The following is an 18,474-nucleotide window of genomic DNA, read 5'->3' as shown; positions in this document are numbered from 1 at the left end:
TAACGATTCTGTATTTCATGGAGATTAAACACAGCAGTGACTCTCTCTCTCTCTCTCTCTCTCTCTCTAACAAACACACCCATGAAATATAATTTGTTATTTATTTATTGATTTCACATTATTGTTGATAAAGATTCTGTGTTTTAAAGAGATTATAGACTGCAGTGACTCTTTAATGAAAAAGTTCCTGCTGAACTGATCTGTGTGTCCTGAACTGAGAGAGTGAAGAGTGTGTCATTGTCTCTCTGCAGGTTGTGTTATTGTGAAATCTCAGATGAAGGCTGTGCTGCTCTGAGTTCAGCTCTGAGATCAAACCCCTCACACCTGAGAGAACTGGATCTGTCTGAGAATAAACTCAGTGACTCAGGAGTGAAGAGTCTTTCTGCTGTACTGGAGAATCCTCACTGTAAACTGGAGACACTGAGGTAAGATCATCTCTCTGAGAGTCACATGACCTGATCCTCAGTAAGACACAGTTTTCACTTGCTACAAAACTTTGAATTCTACATAACCAGAGGTGGGAGTAAGTCACACATGTGCTGTATCTGTATCTGTACTCGGAGTGGGTGGGGCCTAACGGGGTTTGTCTTGAAATGGGCGGGGCTTTAACCAGTATTTTATTTTAAGCATGCAATTGATATGGGTTGATCAGAAATTGTTATATTTATTGCTGATTAGAAAAATATGTACAGGACAGCATCAGGATTGAGCTTCAGATCAATGGTTTTGATCACGATAGCAAACGAACTATATTACAGTACAAGTTTTGCAACAATGAAAACAAAACAATGCAGTGCAATTATGAAGTAAAATGTAATGAACAACATAACTTTCTTTTTAACATTTAATTTTTTTATGATTAGTGTGATTTTTAAAATTTTTTTGGTTCTTTTTATTTTTTTTTTATTTCCACACCAGGCGTGTGTGTGTGTGTGTAGCTTAATAATTAATTTGTAATATTTATAACACTAGCTTAATACCTTTATGTTTTTATGAAATACAGCAAAAACGTGTCAGACACTCAGTGTCTGGTTACTGGTTAGAGACAGCTGAAGGTTTAAAAAAGAAAAAAAATCTCAGACAGGCAGGGACGCAATGCGAGTCGCATTCTACCAAGCAAGCACCACGTCTGAACGAACCAACGTTTACCAGAACTCTACTGGTTAGTAAGTACGTATTATTAACGTTACAACCCGAAGTAAAAAGCTGAAGAAACCCTAAACGTTAACGGAAAAGTCCCGCGAACCCGAGTGACTGAGGGAGAGACAGGGAGCTGTTCTGTGTGTGACTGTGAGTGAGCAGAGCGAGACACAGCAACACAATACATCTGTATGTGTGTAGGGGAGGGGCGCTGTGACTAGCCTATCACAGAACGCTGACACAATCAGCTACCCAATGATGATTTTCATTCAATCCGAGCACAGATATTGACTCGTATTACTCGTATATTACTCGGACTCAGCAGAAGTGCTTTATCCATGCCGGATTCTCGTTTCAGCCGAGTATCCGGCTCATCTCTAGTCTTAACCTTCAAGTCTCAAGCAAGTCACTGGCAAGTCATACAGATGTTTGATGATTTAGCTAAATGTATATATTAAACAAAGTCAAAATCTACAGTATTTATGGACTATGAGAGTTTTATTTGCAACAAAAAATGATTATATGTATTTATTTTTAAAAGTTGTCCACATACAGGTGAGTTGGAAATACAATAAAAATATAAAAATCACAACTACAAGTGAATTAACTATTGGAGAGAGAGAGAGAGAGAGAGAGAGAGAGAGAGAGAGAGAGAGATGATTGGTGTAATGATGCACAGTGAGGCTGAGGATCCATTTGCAATCGTTATTAACACTCTCGTAGTATAACAGGCAAGGGTCAATATCAGGAATACAACAATGTTGTCATGGCTGGAGCACCTGCCTCGCTTCCCGTGCACCAACACAGAGAAGCATCTCCGGAGTACTAGCCACTTCCGGACTGCAGTTCCCACAATTCCCGCACCGTGGCTAATTACGCCACCAGCTGTAGCCACGCTACTTACACGCCACTTGAACTTGACAATGGTGCGAGGTCTCGATTTGCATTAGCAGTCAGTCTGAGCGTTTCCTTGTTTGTTTCCTGTTCTGGTTTTGATTCTGTTTCTGTCTTTGATTTCTCGATTGTTTGCTGCCTGTCCTGACCTTTTTGCCTGTTTTCCCGTTAACGATTTCTGCCTGCTCTACGTTGTTGTGTTTGCCTGCCCTGACCGTGCCCATTTGTCTTCGATTAATAAAAAAGCTGCAAATGGATCATCAGCCTTACGACGCCTCATTACAGGAGACTTTGCCACCGAGTGATCCAGCAGCCATCCTCCAGCTCGCAACGGAACTCTCCGCCCAAGCCCAGCAGCTCGCTGGCCACCATCAGCAGCTGACCCGGCTTACAGATGCAGCGGCTCAGAATTGCTGTTTGAATATTGCATGATCACTGCATGATTACTGTGTGATTCTGCCAGACATCCACCAGGAGTGCTACAATGATCTTGTTCCCCCGCTCTGACGTAGTTAATGAGTAGCTGCCTTATTCACGCCCCCTACGCGCGTCTGTTGCAATGACGCATTGATCCACCAGGTGGCGACATGATCAGTGTAACAGCTGCTGGCATTAACCAATGAAACGTCTCTAAATTAAATTAAAACCATTTTGACCATTTTTAATGTCAGTAAATAATAAAACCTGTTTTTTTCCAGGTCAAATTGACTTGAATGCTTATAAATCAAAAATTCTACAATGATCAGCATTCTGTGTGATCAGCTTATATTTGTAAACATTTTACACTTGTTATGTCCATTTTGCCTACCAGATGCCATCTGATCACCCAAAAACGGGCTCCACACACACACACACACACACACACACACACACACACACCACTCAAAAACATGGCATAATTTATTGTGAATAAAACTTCCTTTACACCTCTTATGCTTTTTTATTTTATTGTTATTTTTTTTATTATTATATTTTATTTTTATTATTATTTTTATTATTATTAAATTTAATTTATAAACAAGAAACCTCATGAAATTATGCCATGTTTTTGAGTAAAATTATTTAATTATTATTTTGGATAACCACTGGTTGGTGTATGTCAAACATCCCCAGGTCAAAGCTGACTGAAGCAACCAAATTCATAAATAAGAGAGAGAAAACAGGATTTGATTTGAAAAGTATTAGCAACTTTTCATTCTGTTTTCACACAATTTTTTATAAACAAAACAGACTATTTTGCATTTATTTAGGCATTTATTTATTTGGGCATTTCTGAAGGTTTCCATGTCACACACAGAGGTTTGGGCTGCCTTGGATCTGGGCTACTCTGAGTGAACAAATGCAAATGTGCCTGGCCTCACAGGTGATGGGGGTGTTTGCACAACAAAAGCAGAAGGAGAATCGAGCTGAAGAACTGTGAAAATCTCAACAGGGGGGAATCACACCTCTTGTACTGCTTTGACACGTTGCACTTACAGTAGGAAACATATCCATCCAACAAACCTCAGTTTCTGGTTCTCGCATGTGCTGCTTTCAGCATTTTTGTGCAAAGTGCTCATGGGGATAGAGTCTTGTACAAACAGGCCAAATATACACTAGAAAAGGAGATCAGAGTGGCAAAGAGAAATTATTCTGAAAAGCTACGGGCTCAGTTTTCCACTAACGACTCAGCTTCAGTGTGGAAAGGTCTGAAAGCCATCACCAACTGCACGACACCATCCCCCAGCACTGTGGTGAATCAACAACTGGCAGACGACCTGAATGAGTTCTACTGTAGGTTTGAAAAAGCCCAATTCTCACCTCCTGTAAACACCGACTCCAACACACCTAAAATTCAGTTCAGTGAAGATGAGGTGTGTCAGGTCTTCAAGAAGAACAAAAGAAGAACAGTGACAGTGAAGTAAAGAAATTGACCGGTGTGACATTTCTGCCATCATCCAAAAATGGCTTCATCAGATTCATGACCATGCTCTCTGCCAGCCTCTCTCTCTTCTGATGACTGGGGTCCTTTCCCAAGTAAGGAGATGCATAGCAGACATATTTGGTCTCCAAATCCGTGGCCATCCAGAACTTGATCCCAAATTTGTCTGGCTTGGTTGCGATATACTGTGTGAATGGACAACGAACCTTGGTAGGGAACAGCTGTTCATCTATGGACATGTGTTCTCCTGGAGTGAAGTGTGTCCAGATGTCGGAGGCCGCAGCAAATTTGTCTGTTAGAAGGTGTTGCATAATTGAAATGAATCTATCTCGGGGCACTGTCTCTTTGAAAGCCAGGAGATTGTTTTGAAACCATTTTGACCATTAAATATGATTTGAATATGAAAACACAACGTGTGTGTGTGTGTGTGTGTGTGGCATCATTTCGTTAGATCATATTTTGCCCTCTGCTAGGCAAAGGCATATCAAAAGTGTGAAATATTTACAAATGTGTGGCTTTTTTTTTCTGGAGGCCTAATGAAATGCAATGCCCAATTTGTGTGTGTGTGTGTGGGGTGTGAGTGTGTGTTTTGAGTGTGTGTGTTAGTGGACATTTTATGTGTGCATTTTTGTGTCTGTATGTATGTTCATTGCGCTGAAAAGGGCAAAAGTGTGACCTATTGCCCACTAAATGTGGCCGGGTCAAATTGACTCGGGAGGACTTGAGGAGGAAAGTATTAATTTTACTTGCAATGTTCAGAATTTGGAACAGTCCTGGTAAATTTCAGGCAAATATGTGGAAGGAAACCCAAGTTATGACACATTAAACTTTCCAGATGAGTCAAATAGACCCCATGTCTGCACAAGGGTTATATAAATATGTACTATGTACTATGGCAATGACAAACCTTAGCAATTTGAGGTCAATTTGACCTGCAACATACTGTAATAAGAGGGTTAAAGTGTAAACAGGTCATAGATGCATGTCCTGAAAAGATCTTGTCCTTGGTTCAAATCAAATTATATATATATGTATATATATATATATATATATATATATATATATATATATATATATACAGTGTGTGTATATATATATATATATATATATATATATATATATATATATATATATGTGTGTGTATATATATATATATATATATAGTCTGTCTCTCTCCAGTGTGTGATAATGACATTAAAGTTTCAGGTCCTTCCTACTATCTTCCTGCTGGACAGGTAAAAGGTGAAAGAGAAAACTGCTTCTATACTCTTAAAAAAATGTTGTCGCTGACCTGTAAAGTCAGGGTCAGAAAGTATTTGTGAGCAAAGCCCCATCTTCAGGTTATGCCCTGGAATTGCATTACAACAGCTAAAAATGGGGGTGGCTACATTAGAATATTCACACGTCCTTCATTGCCTGTAGAGAGGGGGGCTCATGACAAAAGTCTGCTAAACGTGTGATAAAGGTGTGATGAAAGTCTGACTAAGGTCAGTCACATGTTGGAAAAGAACAACTTTGAGCCGCTGCATCTGTACCTCGCTCACCGGAGAGCTCACCGGTACCTCCTCCACCCTCTGCATATACTGCTCCCGAGGTCGCCAGTCCTCAGCTCGCCTTCCCGGACAAGTTTAACGGAGACCCCGGGAAGTGTAGAGGTTTCCTGATGCAGTGCTCTCTGTTCGTGGCGCAACAGCCCACTCTCAACCCAACCAAAGCCAGCTGTATTGCATTTGTCTGCACTCTCCTCAGCACTTCCTCGCTCAGTTTTGCGCTGTCTTTGATCAATTTGCTACTGGAGAGAGCGGAGCGCCTGCTGGCCCTAACCCTGGGAGATTGCACCGCTGCAGACTACACACTGGCATTCCGCACCCTCGCCGCGGAGTCAGGCTGGGATGAGAGACCCCTCAGGCTGCTATACTGTAAGGGCTTTAACCCGGACCTGCAAGCCGAGCTTGCCTGCCGGGACAAGGGGAGAAGCCTGTCCGAGTTCATGGAGCTCTCCATTCAGATCGACAACCTGGACCCCCCTATGCGCCTTCCATCCCGAGAGAACCGAGCCCATGCAGCTGGATTACACACACCTCACCCCCAAAGAGAGAGCACGATGCATCAGCCGCCGACTCTGCCTATACTGCAGAGAACCCAGACACATGCTGTCTGCCTGTCCCACCAGGCTACCCAGCAAGCAGAACACTCCGGTAAGTCTGAACCTCTTCACTCCCTGATCACTGAACTGTGCCCAAATGAATGTATACCTCTAGGTACGGAGGAAAAAGATTAAACTGGCGGCACTCATCGACTCAGGCGCAGCAGGGAACTTTATGTCGGGGGAGTCCGCCAAGGCCAACGACGTGCCAGTAACTGAATGTGTTTCTCCCTTGGCAGGGGACGCGATAAATGGCCGGCCCTCGGAGAGGGAAGCAAGTTCATCACTCGGGACCTCCGGCTGCAGGTGGGGTCCCATCACCACGAAACCATCCACTTCCACATCATCCACTCTCCTCATCACTCACTCATCCTGGGCTTGCCATGGCTCAAGCTACACAACCCGGTCATCTCTTGGTCTGTCGCAACCAGAATCAGCAGCCACGAACGAATACATCGAGGAGGAGCTCAGAAAGGGGTTCATTCGGCACTCAGTATCGCCAGCATCCTCTGGGTTCTTTTTTGTTAAAAAGAAGGACGGAGGCCTCTGGCTGTGCATCGACTACCGTGCACTGAACGTAATCACGGTGAAGTTTCGGTATCCATCTCCATCATGCCACCAACCTTGGAGCAGCTCCGCAGGGCTCGCTACTGCACCAAGCTGGACTTACTTACACAGCGCATATAACCTCATCCACATCAGAGAGGGTGAATGGAATGGAATGGAAAACCGCCTTTTCAACTCAATCCGGCTACTACGAATATTTGGTCATGCCGTTCAGCCTTTCTAACAGCCCAGCATTGTTCCAGTCCTTCGTCAATGACGTGTTCCGCGACATGCTGGACTGCTGGGTAATCATGTACATTGACTCGAAGGTGCAAGCAGTACCACAGTGGCCACAGCTGCAAACCATAAAGGAGCTGCAGTGCTTCCTAGCGTTCACAAACTTCTACCGCCGTTTTATCCGCGGGTTCAGCACAATAGCGGCACCACTCACGTCCATGACGAAGAAAGCACCAGCCCGTCTCTCGTGGTCAGCAGAAGCGGTCACGGCCTTTCAACGGCTGAAGGAAAGTTTCACCTCGGTGCCCATCCTTCAACATCCTGATCCGACCGTTTATAGTCGAGGTGGATGCCTCCAGCACGGGAATCAGAGCCATCCTGTCCCAACGCCAAGGCCCAGCGAACAAAATGGTTCCGTGTGCGTACTTCTCACGAAAGCTGTAACCCACGGAGCGCAACTACGACGTCGAGGACCGCGAGTTACTCGCCATGAAGGCGTCTTTTTCGAGGACCGGTGGCACTGGCTAGAGGGCGCACAGCACCCATTCACCGTTCTCACCGATCACAAAAATCTCGAATATCTACGCTCCGCTAAATGCATGAACACATGCCAGGCACGATGGGCCATGTTCTTTATGCGCTTCCAATTTACCATGACCTACAGTCCAGGAACCAAGAACGTGTAGCGATTTTAGTTCACGAAGCAAGGTAAATATTATATTATAACGTGTTATAGTGACTCAAATATTTTAACCTAAGTTGAAATTGACGGTAATGGAATTATCGTTACACTTATTTGGTCTGTTCGTTAGGCTGTGTAACCTTTATTAACTCTATGGAGGCGGTATCTTCCCGGCTGAGAAAGACGCACTTCCCTTTTACTTTATACCGTAATATAAATTAGATTAACTTAATAGAGCATGTAGTTCAGACCAGATGTTGCAGGTACCTTACGTTTGTGAGCGATACTCAGAGACAATCACTTGTGGAACAGAAATATGGCGTTTAATGAATGAGACAAACACAACATAAAGCTAACTACTGTACACAAACAAACAAAAGAAGTAGAGAAAACAAAGATGAAAATAAAAATACACAAAAGAAATTAAAATTGGGGAAAGGGAGGAAGAGACTGGAAAGAAGAAATTAGAGAAAGGAAGGAAAGGAATGGCAAGCTTAAACTTCAAAATTAATCACACCCTAACTGGGAAATCGTCACAGAAAACTTAAATTCACCTTAAGACTCAATACAAGGTTCATACTTAAAATACACATCTAAATTGGTTGGTAAAGGAAACGGTTACTTGCATTGGCTTGCTGCACAAAAGTCCGGATGCAACAGAGAAATCTCTGAAGAGTCAGTTAGGGTGGGGTCAGATGTTCTTCCAAGTTCTCCTGAAGATCAGTGCAGTTGTCGTTATTGGAAGTGAAGCTTGCTGGAAGTTCTTTGAAGGAAGATGTAGTCGTCTCCAAGTTGTTCCGAAAGTCTGACCAAGGATTGGTGGTGTTTGTGACATTTTAAAGGTCCCGAACTCCACCCATCTTTGGGGAGATGGCCAATACTACGGCCTGAAATTTCAGAGGGAAAAACTCCCTTTGTTTCATGTGTCTGTGGGCATGGTTTGGGCTATAAAACTTTAGAGGAGTTTAAAGTTTTATCCAAGGTGTATTAAGACGGTATGGAGCCTTTCGTGCTCAAATAAAATACACCATTGTTTGAAAAATGAGTAACCGATAATTTTGTGGTCATTTGGATACTAAACATGAAGGGGAATGACGGTATAAGGGCAGCGGTACATTACATACACAGATCAATAATCAAAGTGTAACTGATGTTACTACGATATTGTGTTCTGATGAAGGAAAAGAAACAAAAATGAAACACAAAACAAAAATGCATTTTCATTAGGGAAATGAAAAACTAATCACTAATGTTGTATACATTTTGACAGCAGACCTTACAAGGACATACAGCATTAGAACAGGTATACGTTAACATGCCAGGATCGGTAATTAAAGTATAACTGATGTTAATCCAGTGTTGTGTTCTGATACATAAATAAAATACACCCTTGTCAGGAAAGTAAGGAGCAAATAAGTTTAAGTTAGGCAAGCCTTAACAGAAGAAACACATTACAACAGGGTTATAAGAATAAGAATCTTAGAATATCTTATCTACTTGTTTTATTAGTAAAAGGAATGTCTCATTGTGTTGTGTGTGTGGGTGTGTGTTTGTGTGTGTGTGTGTGTTTTATGGTTGAGGGCCTTCCCTGTGAATTCATCCAGGAAGGCAAGGGGGTTATCTGGTTCTCTGTGTGTGTGTGTGTGTATGTGTGTGCGTGTGTGACACTGTGGAATGTAGCTCCCTCAATAAAATTGTAAACTGGAAATCTAAATGACCTGTACCAGACGCTACAAACTCGAAAGCCGATGCACTTCATAAAACAAAGACAGGGCTAAGGACTTGTACTGTAAGTCGTCTTAGCCACATAAAGTGCAACTGTGCAACCTGGTACAAACAGTGCAGGACAAGACAAACAAGACAGACAAGACAGTGCAGGACAAAAGACAGTGTAGACAAAAAGTTACAAGACAATACAAATAAGTACAAAAAATACAATACACAAAAGACAATAAACAGTAACAGAAACAGCGCCGACCGACCAGTGTAAATACTGTATATGAATACTGAATGTTCAAACAATATTTCGTGCAGTAACATTAGAATGAACACAGTTTCTTAGCAGCAGGTCCTTGGGATAATATAAAGAATTGTGCAAGAAACAGCAAATGGACCTTCACTTTGAGCACTTGCCACAGATCCTCAATAGGAAATGTTCACGGGCAAACCTCAGTCTGGCTGTGATGTGTCGCTGTTTGAGTAAAGGGGTTCTTCTGGGACGATGGCCCTGAAGCCCACCATGATGAAGCGCCCTCACAATTGTGTTCCTTGAAACATCAACTCCAGAAGAGGCCAGGTCAGCAACAATCATCTTGGCAGATGTCCAGGGCATCTCGCTGACATCTCTGACTATTTTCCTCTCCAGAGTTCTTGAAATCTTGCGATTATGACCATGCCCAGGTTTGTTTCTTACAGAATTTGTCTCCTTGTACTTGGCAATGATGCAACGTACAGCGGTTCTAGACACTGTGAAACGCTTGGAAATGGCAGTATAGCCTTCCCCCTTATCATGAGCCTCCACTATCTTCTTTCTGAGCTAAAGACTGATTTCCTTTGTCTTCCTGTCTTTGGCATGGTGTGTAAACGTAGTCTCTCCCAATAATGTGTTCAAGTGCCCTGTTCCATGGAGTCCTTTTATGCTGATTGAATGCTCAGGTGTTGTTAGGAAGCCAATTGACTGCACAGGTGTGGTTTAAAATCTGATTGATTAATTAGGTGTGTTTTGAAAGCAAAAATTCACACGGGGCTAATATTTTTGACCACCCCATTTTCACTATATTTGATATAAAGCAAGCCTAAAAATGTATTTTATATTCCAAAATGTACCAAAAGCTACTAAATAGCACTGGTGAATGTTTGATTATATCAAGTTTTATCAATGCTGCAAACATTAATGCAAACATCAATGCTGCAAACATCAATGCTGTAGACAGGAAATTAAAAAAATGCCGTATCTTATCTGCAATGCACAGGGTTTAGTCCGCCTTGCAGTGGATTGTCTTGCGCTAAATTCCTGTCCTCAGATGAGCACCTGAATTACCGGGGTCAAGATTTTTTTTTCTTTGAGCCCAGTGTTTTGAAGACATTTACCTCAGAAGACGTGTTGATTCATTGCGACTCTTAATCTTGAGGATATGCCACGAAGCTCTCCTTTGGAGTGAAGAAGAGGTGGACAGTTGAAATGTCCAATGGAGTTAAGAGATTTGCGGTCAAGCTATGTTCAAGACTTTAGATTGGTTAATAACTTGTAAAAATAACAGACCCACGTGGGGACCAATAGCATCGATATGTGAAAAAATATGAGATTGACAAAATTTGGACATACGAGGTTTCCGCCCGACAGCGACGAAATATTGCATATAGTAACAATTTAAGCTCAGATAACATTTGGTTAAAGTTGAATTTCAAATCTTACACCGAGCCACCAAACTAGTTTGCAATGTTGAATCATAGCCTACTGGTAGCAAGCAAAAAAATCAGCTCACCTCAATATGCTTTTTTAAATTAGACGGCGAGTTTTGAAAACCATTAGCTCGTGGTATTTGGGTGCGCGTAGCTTACAGCACATGCAAAATGACTTATTTTTCCATCCAACCATTTCAAACACTTCTTCCAGGTACTGCCATGGATGTATAAGGGTTGGGGTTGGTTGGTCTTCCTGGCTACCAACTTCCTCACTGGTGCTGGTGCTTGGTTGTTGAGACATTAGGTTTGAGCGTTTGCCACGGACATCTTCGTACTTGGCTCCGTCTGCTATGTCCAGCGTTGGGTAACTGAAGTGTCACGTGATTTGTGTCATGTGCAGGTGCGATGGGTCACGTACAAACCAATAGGCGCCAGGGTATATATTGAGGGGAAATTTCACTGGAAGAGACAGTTCTTTTTCGTGAGGAGAGTAGCTCTTTTGAACGGCTAGGCCATCTCTTGATGCTGCAGCTCTTTTATTCTTTTGATACTTTGTTTTGCAAAGGAGATATTTTTGGTTACCTGTGAATGCTCTTTTGGGTTTTTCATTTGTTCTTTTTGACTTAGTAATTTTTGTTTGCCTTGAGTTCAATGGAATGGATGATTGACTGACTGCAATAAAGAAGTTTTTGCTCATTCTCATCCAGGACTGAGGAGTTTTCTCACTATTTCATTAATATTAAGTATAGTGTATAAAGGAGGATTTGGCTAAAGTAGATGACAAAACAGTTATAGTTATAAGTATATATATCACCCTTGTGATATGTCAGCTTGGAGGCGGGCTCTAAGTTCCGACAGTGTCGGAATGGAATATGTTTATACTTCTCATCCAACCACAATCACATTCACTCTATCCAGATGGCGTGATTTATCTTGATAGGTTTTTTGAATGATGACAAGCCGAAATGAAATCAAGCCGAATTTAAATCGAAGTAACAAGGGTATTTTTAAAATGTAAGGAGTAGAAAGTACAGATAATTGCATGAACATGTAAGGAGTACAAGAAAAAATTATGCTAAAAAAAATAATTACTCTATTAAAGTATAGATACTCAAAATTTCTACTTCGTTACTTGACACCTCTGCTAATTTATAAACAACACGTCAACTCTTCATCCTTAAACCCCAAACTCTATTTAGTCTGGTCTTATTTTTGAGTCCATGGTTGTAGTCTGTAAATGTAGATATCCAAGTTGTTTAGATATCCAAGTTGTAGTAGACTGAGTTTATAGATCCAAGTATTTGTTCAGTGTTTGTTCAGGATACAGGAGTGGACTGACTCCACACTGACATGTCCAGTCTCTCAATGTCCATGACACAGAGTTATCAGTACATTCTGCATCCCAGATGTCCTCAAATCTTTGTAAAATATATTGAGTACATTAATTAAATTTTCTAGCTTATTGTCAGTTTAATTTCACTAATAACTGAAATTGTAAACAATTTCAGAAGATGTTGTCAGAATGAAGCAGTTGCTCGTCTGTCAGAGCGCCAAGTGGGACATTCTAAAACACTTAACATCGCTTAATGTAATAAACAACGACCAGAAAAAAAACATTTTCTCTCATTTTTCTCTTCTCAATAACATGACCTTCTGCTAAGACAAACAGTATTTTATCCTTTGTGCTAGGAACTTGGGTGTTTTTTTGACCACAACGTTAAATTCGACAAACAGATTAATGCTGTGGTAAAATCCAGCTTTTTCCATCTCCAACAGCTTTCCAACGTAAAATCATTTTATCCCAAAGGGATTTACAAACATTTATCCATGCAGTCGTTACATCAAGCCTAGACTACTGCCACTCTCTTTATTATGGTGTCTTCCAATCATCTCTCTCTTGATCACAGTTGGTTCAAAATTCAGCAGCTAGACTTCTCACTAAGATGTGCAAATATGAGTCGGTTACTCCCATCTTATCAGCCTTACACTGGCTAATGTAGAGATGATTTTAAAATTTTACTTCACGTTTACAAAGCACTAAATAATCTGGCCCCTGAGTATTTGAACAGTCTACTCTCCCTTCATTCCCTGTCAAGAGACTTAAGATCGTGTGACCAATGCTTACTTGTTGTACTGCGATCTCGCCTTAAAAAACAAGGTGATTGGGCCTTTGCAGTGTTGGGACCCAAATTATGGAATAGCCTAACAGGCTAGTCCGTTCTATTGCCACATTCAAGTCATCCTTTAAAACATATTTCTTTTCCTTAGCTTTTAACATGCCCTGATTTTCATTTTTATTTTATTTTTTAGTTTAAGAGTTGTTGTCTTCCTAGCATGTTGTTTTGTAATGTTTTTTATGTTTGTTTTATGTTTTTATGATTTGTTTTTACAAAGATTAATTTGTGTTTTTATTTGATGTACAGCACTTTGGTCAGCCTTGGCTGTTTTTTAACGTGCTTTATAAATAAATATTGATTGATTGATTGATTGATTGATTGATTGATTGATCTATCTGGCGAATCTCTGCTCTCTATCTAACAAAACGGACTCCTTCTGCTCACCCGAACAAACAAGGATTTTTTGAACTCTGCTGCTCTCTGCTTCACACAAACATGGCTGAATGACTCCATTCCGGACAGCGCGTTAAGTCTGCCAGGCTTTCAGCTCTATAGAGCGGATCGCGACACAGAATCAACGGGGAAATCGCGCGGCGGCGGAACGTGTTTTTACACCAATGAAAGGTAGTGTTCTTATGTAACTGTGTTAAAGAAGATGTGCTGTACCGATCTTGAAACACTCTGCATTAACTGCAAACCGTTCTATTCGCCCCGGAAGTTTTGCTCGTTCATTCTGGTGAGTGTTTACATCTCTCCGCAAGCGCACGTGAGCTCGGCTTTACAGACACTTTCTGATATGATCACAGAGAGTGAGCGACAACACCCGGACTCTGTATTAATAATTCCCGGGGACTTTAATAAAGCGATTCATTCACGTGAACTGCCAAAATACAGACAGCATTTTACATGCCCCACCAGAGACAGTAACAGACTGGATCACTGTTACACAACAATAAAGGATGCATATCACTCTGTCCCATGGGCAGCTCTGGGACTCTCTGATCACTGCTTAGTTCATCTGATACCGTCCTACAGTACAGGCAGAAATCAGCTAAACCTATATTAAGGACTGTAAAAAGATGGACTAAGGAAGCGGAGCAGGATTTACAAGCCTGTTTCTCTCTCACTGATTGGACTGTTTTTGAAGCTGCTGCCACCGACCTGGACGAGCTCACAGAGACTGTAACATCATATATCAGTTTCTGTGAGGATTTGTGTATTCCTACCAGGACTCACTTAAATTACAATAATGATAAACCATGGTTCACTGCAAAACTCAGCCAGCTCCGTCAGGCCAAAGTGGATGCTCACAGGAATGGGGATAGGGTCTTGTACAAACTGGCCAAATACTCACTGAAAAAGGAGATCAGAGTGGCAGAGGAATTATTAAGAAAGGCTACTATTCAGTTTTCCTCTAATGACTCAGTTTCAATGTGGAAAGGTCTGAAAGCCATCACCAATTACACAACACCATCCCCCTGCACTGTGGTGAATCAACAACTGGCAGACGACCTGAACGAGGCGACCACTGACCTGAATGAGGCAACAACTGGCAGACGACCTTCTATTGCAGGTTTTAAAAAGCCCAATTCACACCTCTTGTAACCCCCAATTCCGCCACACCTAAAATTCAGTTCAGTGAAGATGAGGTGTGTCAAGTCTTCAGGAAGAACAAGAGAAGGAAGGCGCCAGGCCCAGACAGCATTTCACCAGCCTGTCAAAACCTGTGCTGATCAGCTGGCCCCCATCTTCACATGGATCTTCAACAGATCACTGGAGCTGTGTGAAGCCCCCTCATGCTTCAAAAGCTCCACCATCATCCCCGTTCCAAAGAAACCCAAAATCACTGGACTAAATGATTACAGACCTGTGGCTCAAAAGGCTGTGGTCATGAAATCATTTGAAAGGCTGGTTTTGGCTTATCTGAAGGGAATCACTGGACCCTTACTGGACCCTCTGCAGTTTGCCTACAGATCAAACAGGTCTGTAAATGATGCAGTCAGTATGGGACTGCATTATGTTCTGCAGCATCTGGACAGACCAGGGACCTATGTGAGGATCCTGTTTGTGGACTTCAGCTCTGCCTTTTAACACCATCATCCCATCACTCCTCCAGCCCAAATTAACCCAGCTCTATGTGCCATGCTCTGTCTGTCAGTGGATCACCAGCTTTCTGACAGACAGGCAGCAGCTAGTGCGACTGGGAAAACCCAAATCCAGCATCCGCACCATCAGCACTGGCGCCCCTCAAGGTTGTGTCCTCTCCCCACTGCTCTTTTCCCTCTACACAAACGACTGCACCTCCAATGACCCCTCTGTCAAGCTCCTGAAGTTTGCAGATGACACCACACTGATCGGCCTCATGCAGGACGGTGACGAGTCTGCTTACAGACTGGAGGTTGAACAGCTGGCTGTCTGGTGCAGTCTTAACAACCTGGAGCTGAACACACTCAAGACAGTGGAGATGATCGTGGACTTCAGGACAAGTCCCCCTGCTCTCCCCCCACTCACCATCATGGACAGCATTGTTACAGCAGTGGAGTCATTTAGATTCCTGGGAACCACAATCTCCCAGGACCTGAAGTGGGACATTCACATTGACTCCATTGTGAAAAAGGCTCAGCAGAGGTTGTACTTCCTCCGCCAGCTGAGGAAGTTCAACCTGCCACAGGGTCTGCTGAAACATTTCTACACTGCCATCATCGAATCCATCCTCTGCACTTCAGTGACTGTTTGGTTCAGCTCAGCTACCAAATCTGACCTCAACAGACTTCAGAGGGTGGTCCGGACTGCTGAGCGAATCATTGGCACAACTCTCCCTACTCTCCTAGATCTGTACTTCTCCAGAGTGAGAAAAAGGGCAAAGAAAATCACTCTGGACCCCTCACATCCAGCACACTCACTCTGGACCCCTCACATCCAGTACACTCACTCTGGACCCCTCACATCCAACACACTCACTCTTCAAACTGTTGCCATCTTGTCGATGCAACAGAGCCCTGAGCACCAGAATGACCAGACACAGGAACAGTTTCTCCCCTCAGGCAATCCATCTGATGAACACCTGACATACACGGAACACACAACACTATTCTCACACATTATTTACTTAAAACACATACTTACTGATTTATATTTCAATTTGCACATTTTTCCACTGTACATACAAACTGTCTATATTATATATGTGTTCGTGTCTTGGCAATGTCATTCTGTTACATTGTGGAGCTTCTCAACTAAAACAAATTCCTTGTATGTGAAAACATACCTGGCTATAAAGATCTTTCTGATTCTGATTCTGATATTGTGATTCAAGTACATTTACATTTACATTTACAGCATTTGGCAGACGCCCTTATCCAGAGCGACGTACATAAGTGCTTAAATCTCTAACATTGAATACATTAATGCTGGATCACTAAGTTACATACTTAAGATACCATGAGTTTAAAACATTTGTTCTAAGTTACAATGAAAGTGTCAAAGGTGTGTTTTTTTTTTTTTTTTTTTTTTTTTTTTTTTTAAATGCAAAAGATAATGAAAGAAGTGCTAGTTGAAGTGTTTCCTGAATACGTAGGTCTTCAACCGCCGCTTGAAAATAGCCAGTGACTCAGCTGTCCGGACCTCTAGGGGAAGTTCGTTCCACCACCTTGGTGCCAGTACAGAGAAGAGTCTTGTAGTATACTTGCCTCTTACCCTGAGAGATGGTGGAACTCAGTAGAAAGAGACTAGATTTTTATTGTCGTCTCCCTAGAAACCCTTCATAAAGAAAAGGTTTAACGTGGTTTAATACATTAAGACAATCATATTAAAAGACATTGATGTTGAAATTCAGTGTTATTAAAAGACAGTGATATTGATGATTCATACTGTATACAGGCAGAAAGGATTAGTGACTTGTGAGAACCAAATCTGTCTCACACTGAGATTATATCTGTCTAGTATTCAGATAATGGTCTTATCTGCTTTCCTGTTAATAGTATGCTTTATTAATAAGATGTGTACTAAATTTGGTCTTTTATCATCACTGCTCTTCCCCAATCAGATGACTACAGTGATTACAATCATCACAAAGCCATCTATTGTTCTCCAGACACGTGTCAATGATAGGTGATTGATGTTATGTTTACTGTCAAGAGGAACGACACTGACAACCATTTCACTGCAGAGTCTTTACTCTACTTTCTTTACTGATGAGTGCTTGAGATCTCGCTCTCCATTACACTGTTCTCTGCTCCAATCAGCGCTCTCTCCACACATGGAGAAACTACCGTAATGCATGGAATAGATTTGCATGAACAATACATTACATTTCCTCCCCCATAGTTTTGAACTCCTTAACCATTTAAACAATTTGCAACAATGTGACTACAAAAGTTTTTTTTTTTTGTTTTTTTTTTTAACAGAACATTGTATACAAATGGTTAGAACTTCTTATGATAAAGAACCATTAATCAGTCCATAACTACAGATCTAATCTGTTAGGTGCTTTTCTCTGACGAAGTGGATTTCTTCTTTCAGGACTGGGAACTGTCCCTTTTTCCACCAGAGCATGGGGCTGGGTAACACTGGAATTGCCCTTGTCACTCACATATGGAGCAAAGTCGTTGGCTATTGTACTGCCCATAGTATCCGTCCTGTCCTGTACATTAGATGACACCAGATGATTGACATGTACCTTCACACTACGATCTCCGGCTTGCACTTGGTATGTGAGAGGTCCATGCTTGAACAAGATGACACCTGGAAGCCAAGCACGATTTGAGTGTTGACAGTTCCGCACCATGACCTTCTGACCAACTTCGAAGGATCTGAGCTTTCTGGAAGGTGAGTCGTGAGCACGTTTTTGCTGTGCTTGATGTTTGAGAACCACTGCAGATGTATCTGGTTTTAGCAGTATGAGACGGATACGAGGCTGTCTTTTCAGAAACAGTTCAGCAGGTTTTCTCTCTGTTACTGTATGGGGAGTGTTGCGGTAGGTTAACAGAAAACGAGCCAGGCATAGATGAGGTGCTACAGATTGTGCTCGTAACCTTTCCCATGCTTTTTTGAAGGTTTGTACCACCCTTTCAGCTTGACCATTTGTAGCTGGATGATAAGGAGGAGACAGAACATGACGCACACCATTGTTCCTTAGGAACTCCTCAAACTCTCTAGAGGTGAATGGAGGGCCATTGTCCGATACCAGCTCTTTTGTGAATCCAAAGGAAGCCCAGAGATGACGCAAGAGGTTTATGGTCTTCTCTGCATTTGTCAGCTGCGTAGGAAAGATTTCCACCCATTTTGAATGAACATCCACAATCACTAAGAAGTGTTGCTTGTCTATTTCAGCATAGTCTATGTGAATGCGCTCCCAGGGTGTTGTGGTCCAGGACCATGGATGAAG

General features: G+C 42.0%; 1 protein-coding gene across 6 annotated transcripts in view; it reads left to right on the top strand.

The window, feature by feature from the left end:
- LOC132837653 (NACHT, LRR and PYD domains-containing protein 12-like) overlaps positions 1-18,474 on the top strand; it is a 121,827-nt gene that overhangs the window by 80,361 nt on the left and 22,992 nt on the right. For all 6 annotated transcript variants that reach the window (XM_060857441.1, XM_060857438.1, XM_060857439.1 and 3 more), the window contains one exon: positions 252-425. In XM_060857441.1, the coding sequence (XP_060713424.1) occupies positions 252-425 (174 nt within the window). The remainder of the gene's footprint in view (positions 1-251; positions 426-18,474) is intronic.

This window comes from Tachysurus vachellii, chromosome 21, assembly GCF_030014155.1.
Source record: "Tachysurus vachellii isolate PV-2020 chromosome 21, HZAU_Pvac_v1, whole genome shotgun sequence".
In the NCBI taxonomy this organism is placed as follows: Eukaryota; Metazoa; Chordata; class Actinopteri; order Siluriformes; family Bagridae; genus Tachysurus; species Tachysurus vachellii.
Note: the sequence above shows the minus strand (reverse complement) of the source record. Positions and strands in the feature narration are given on the sequence as shown.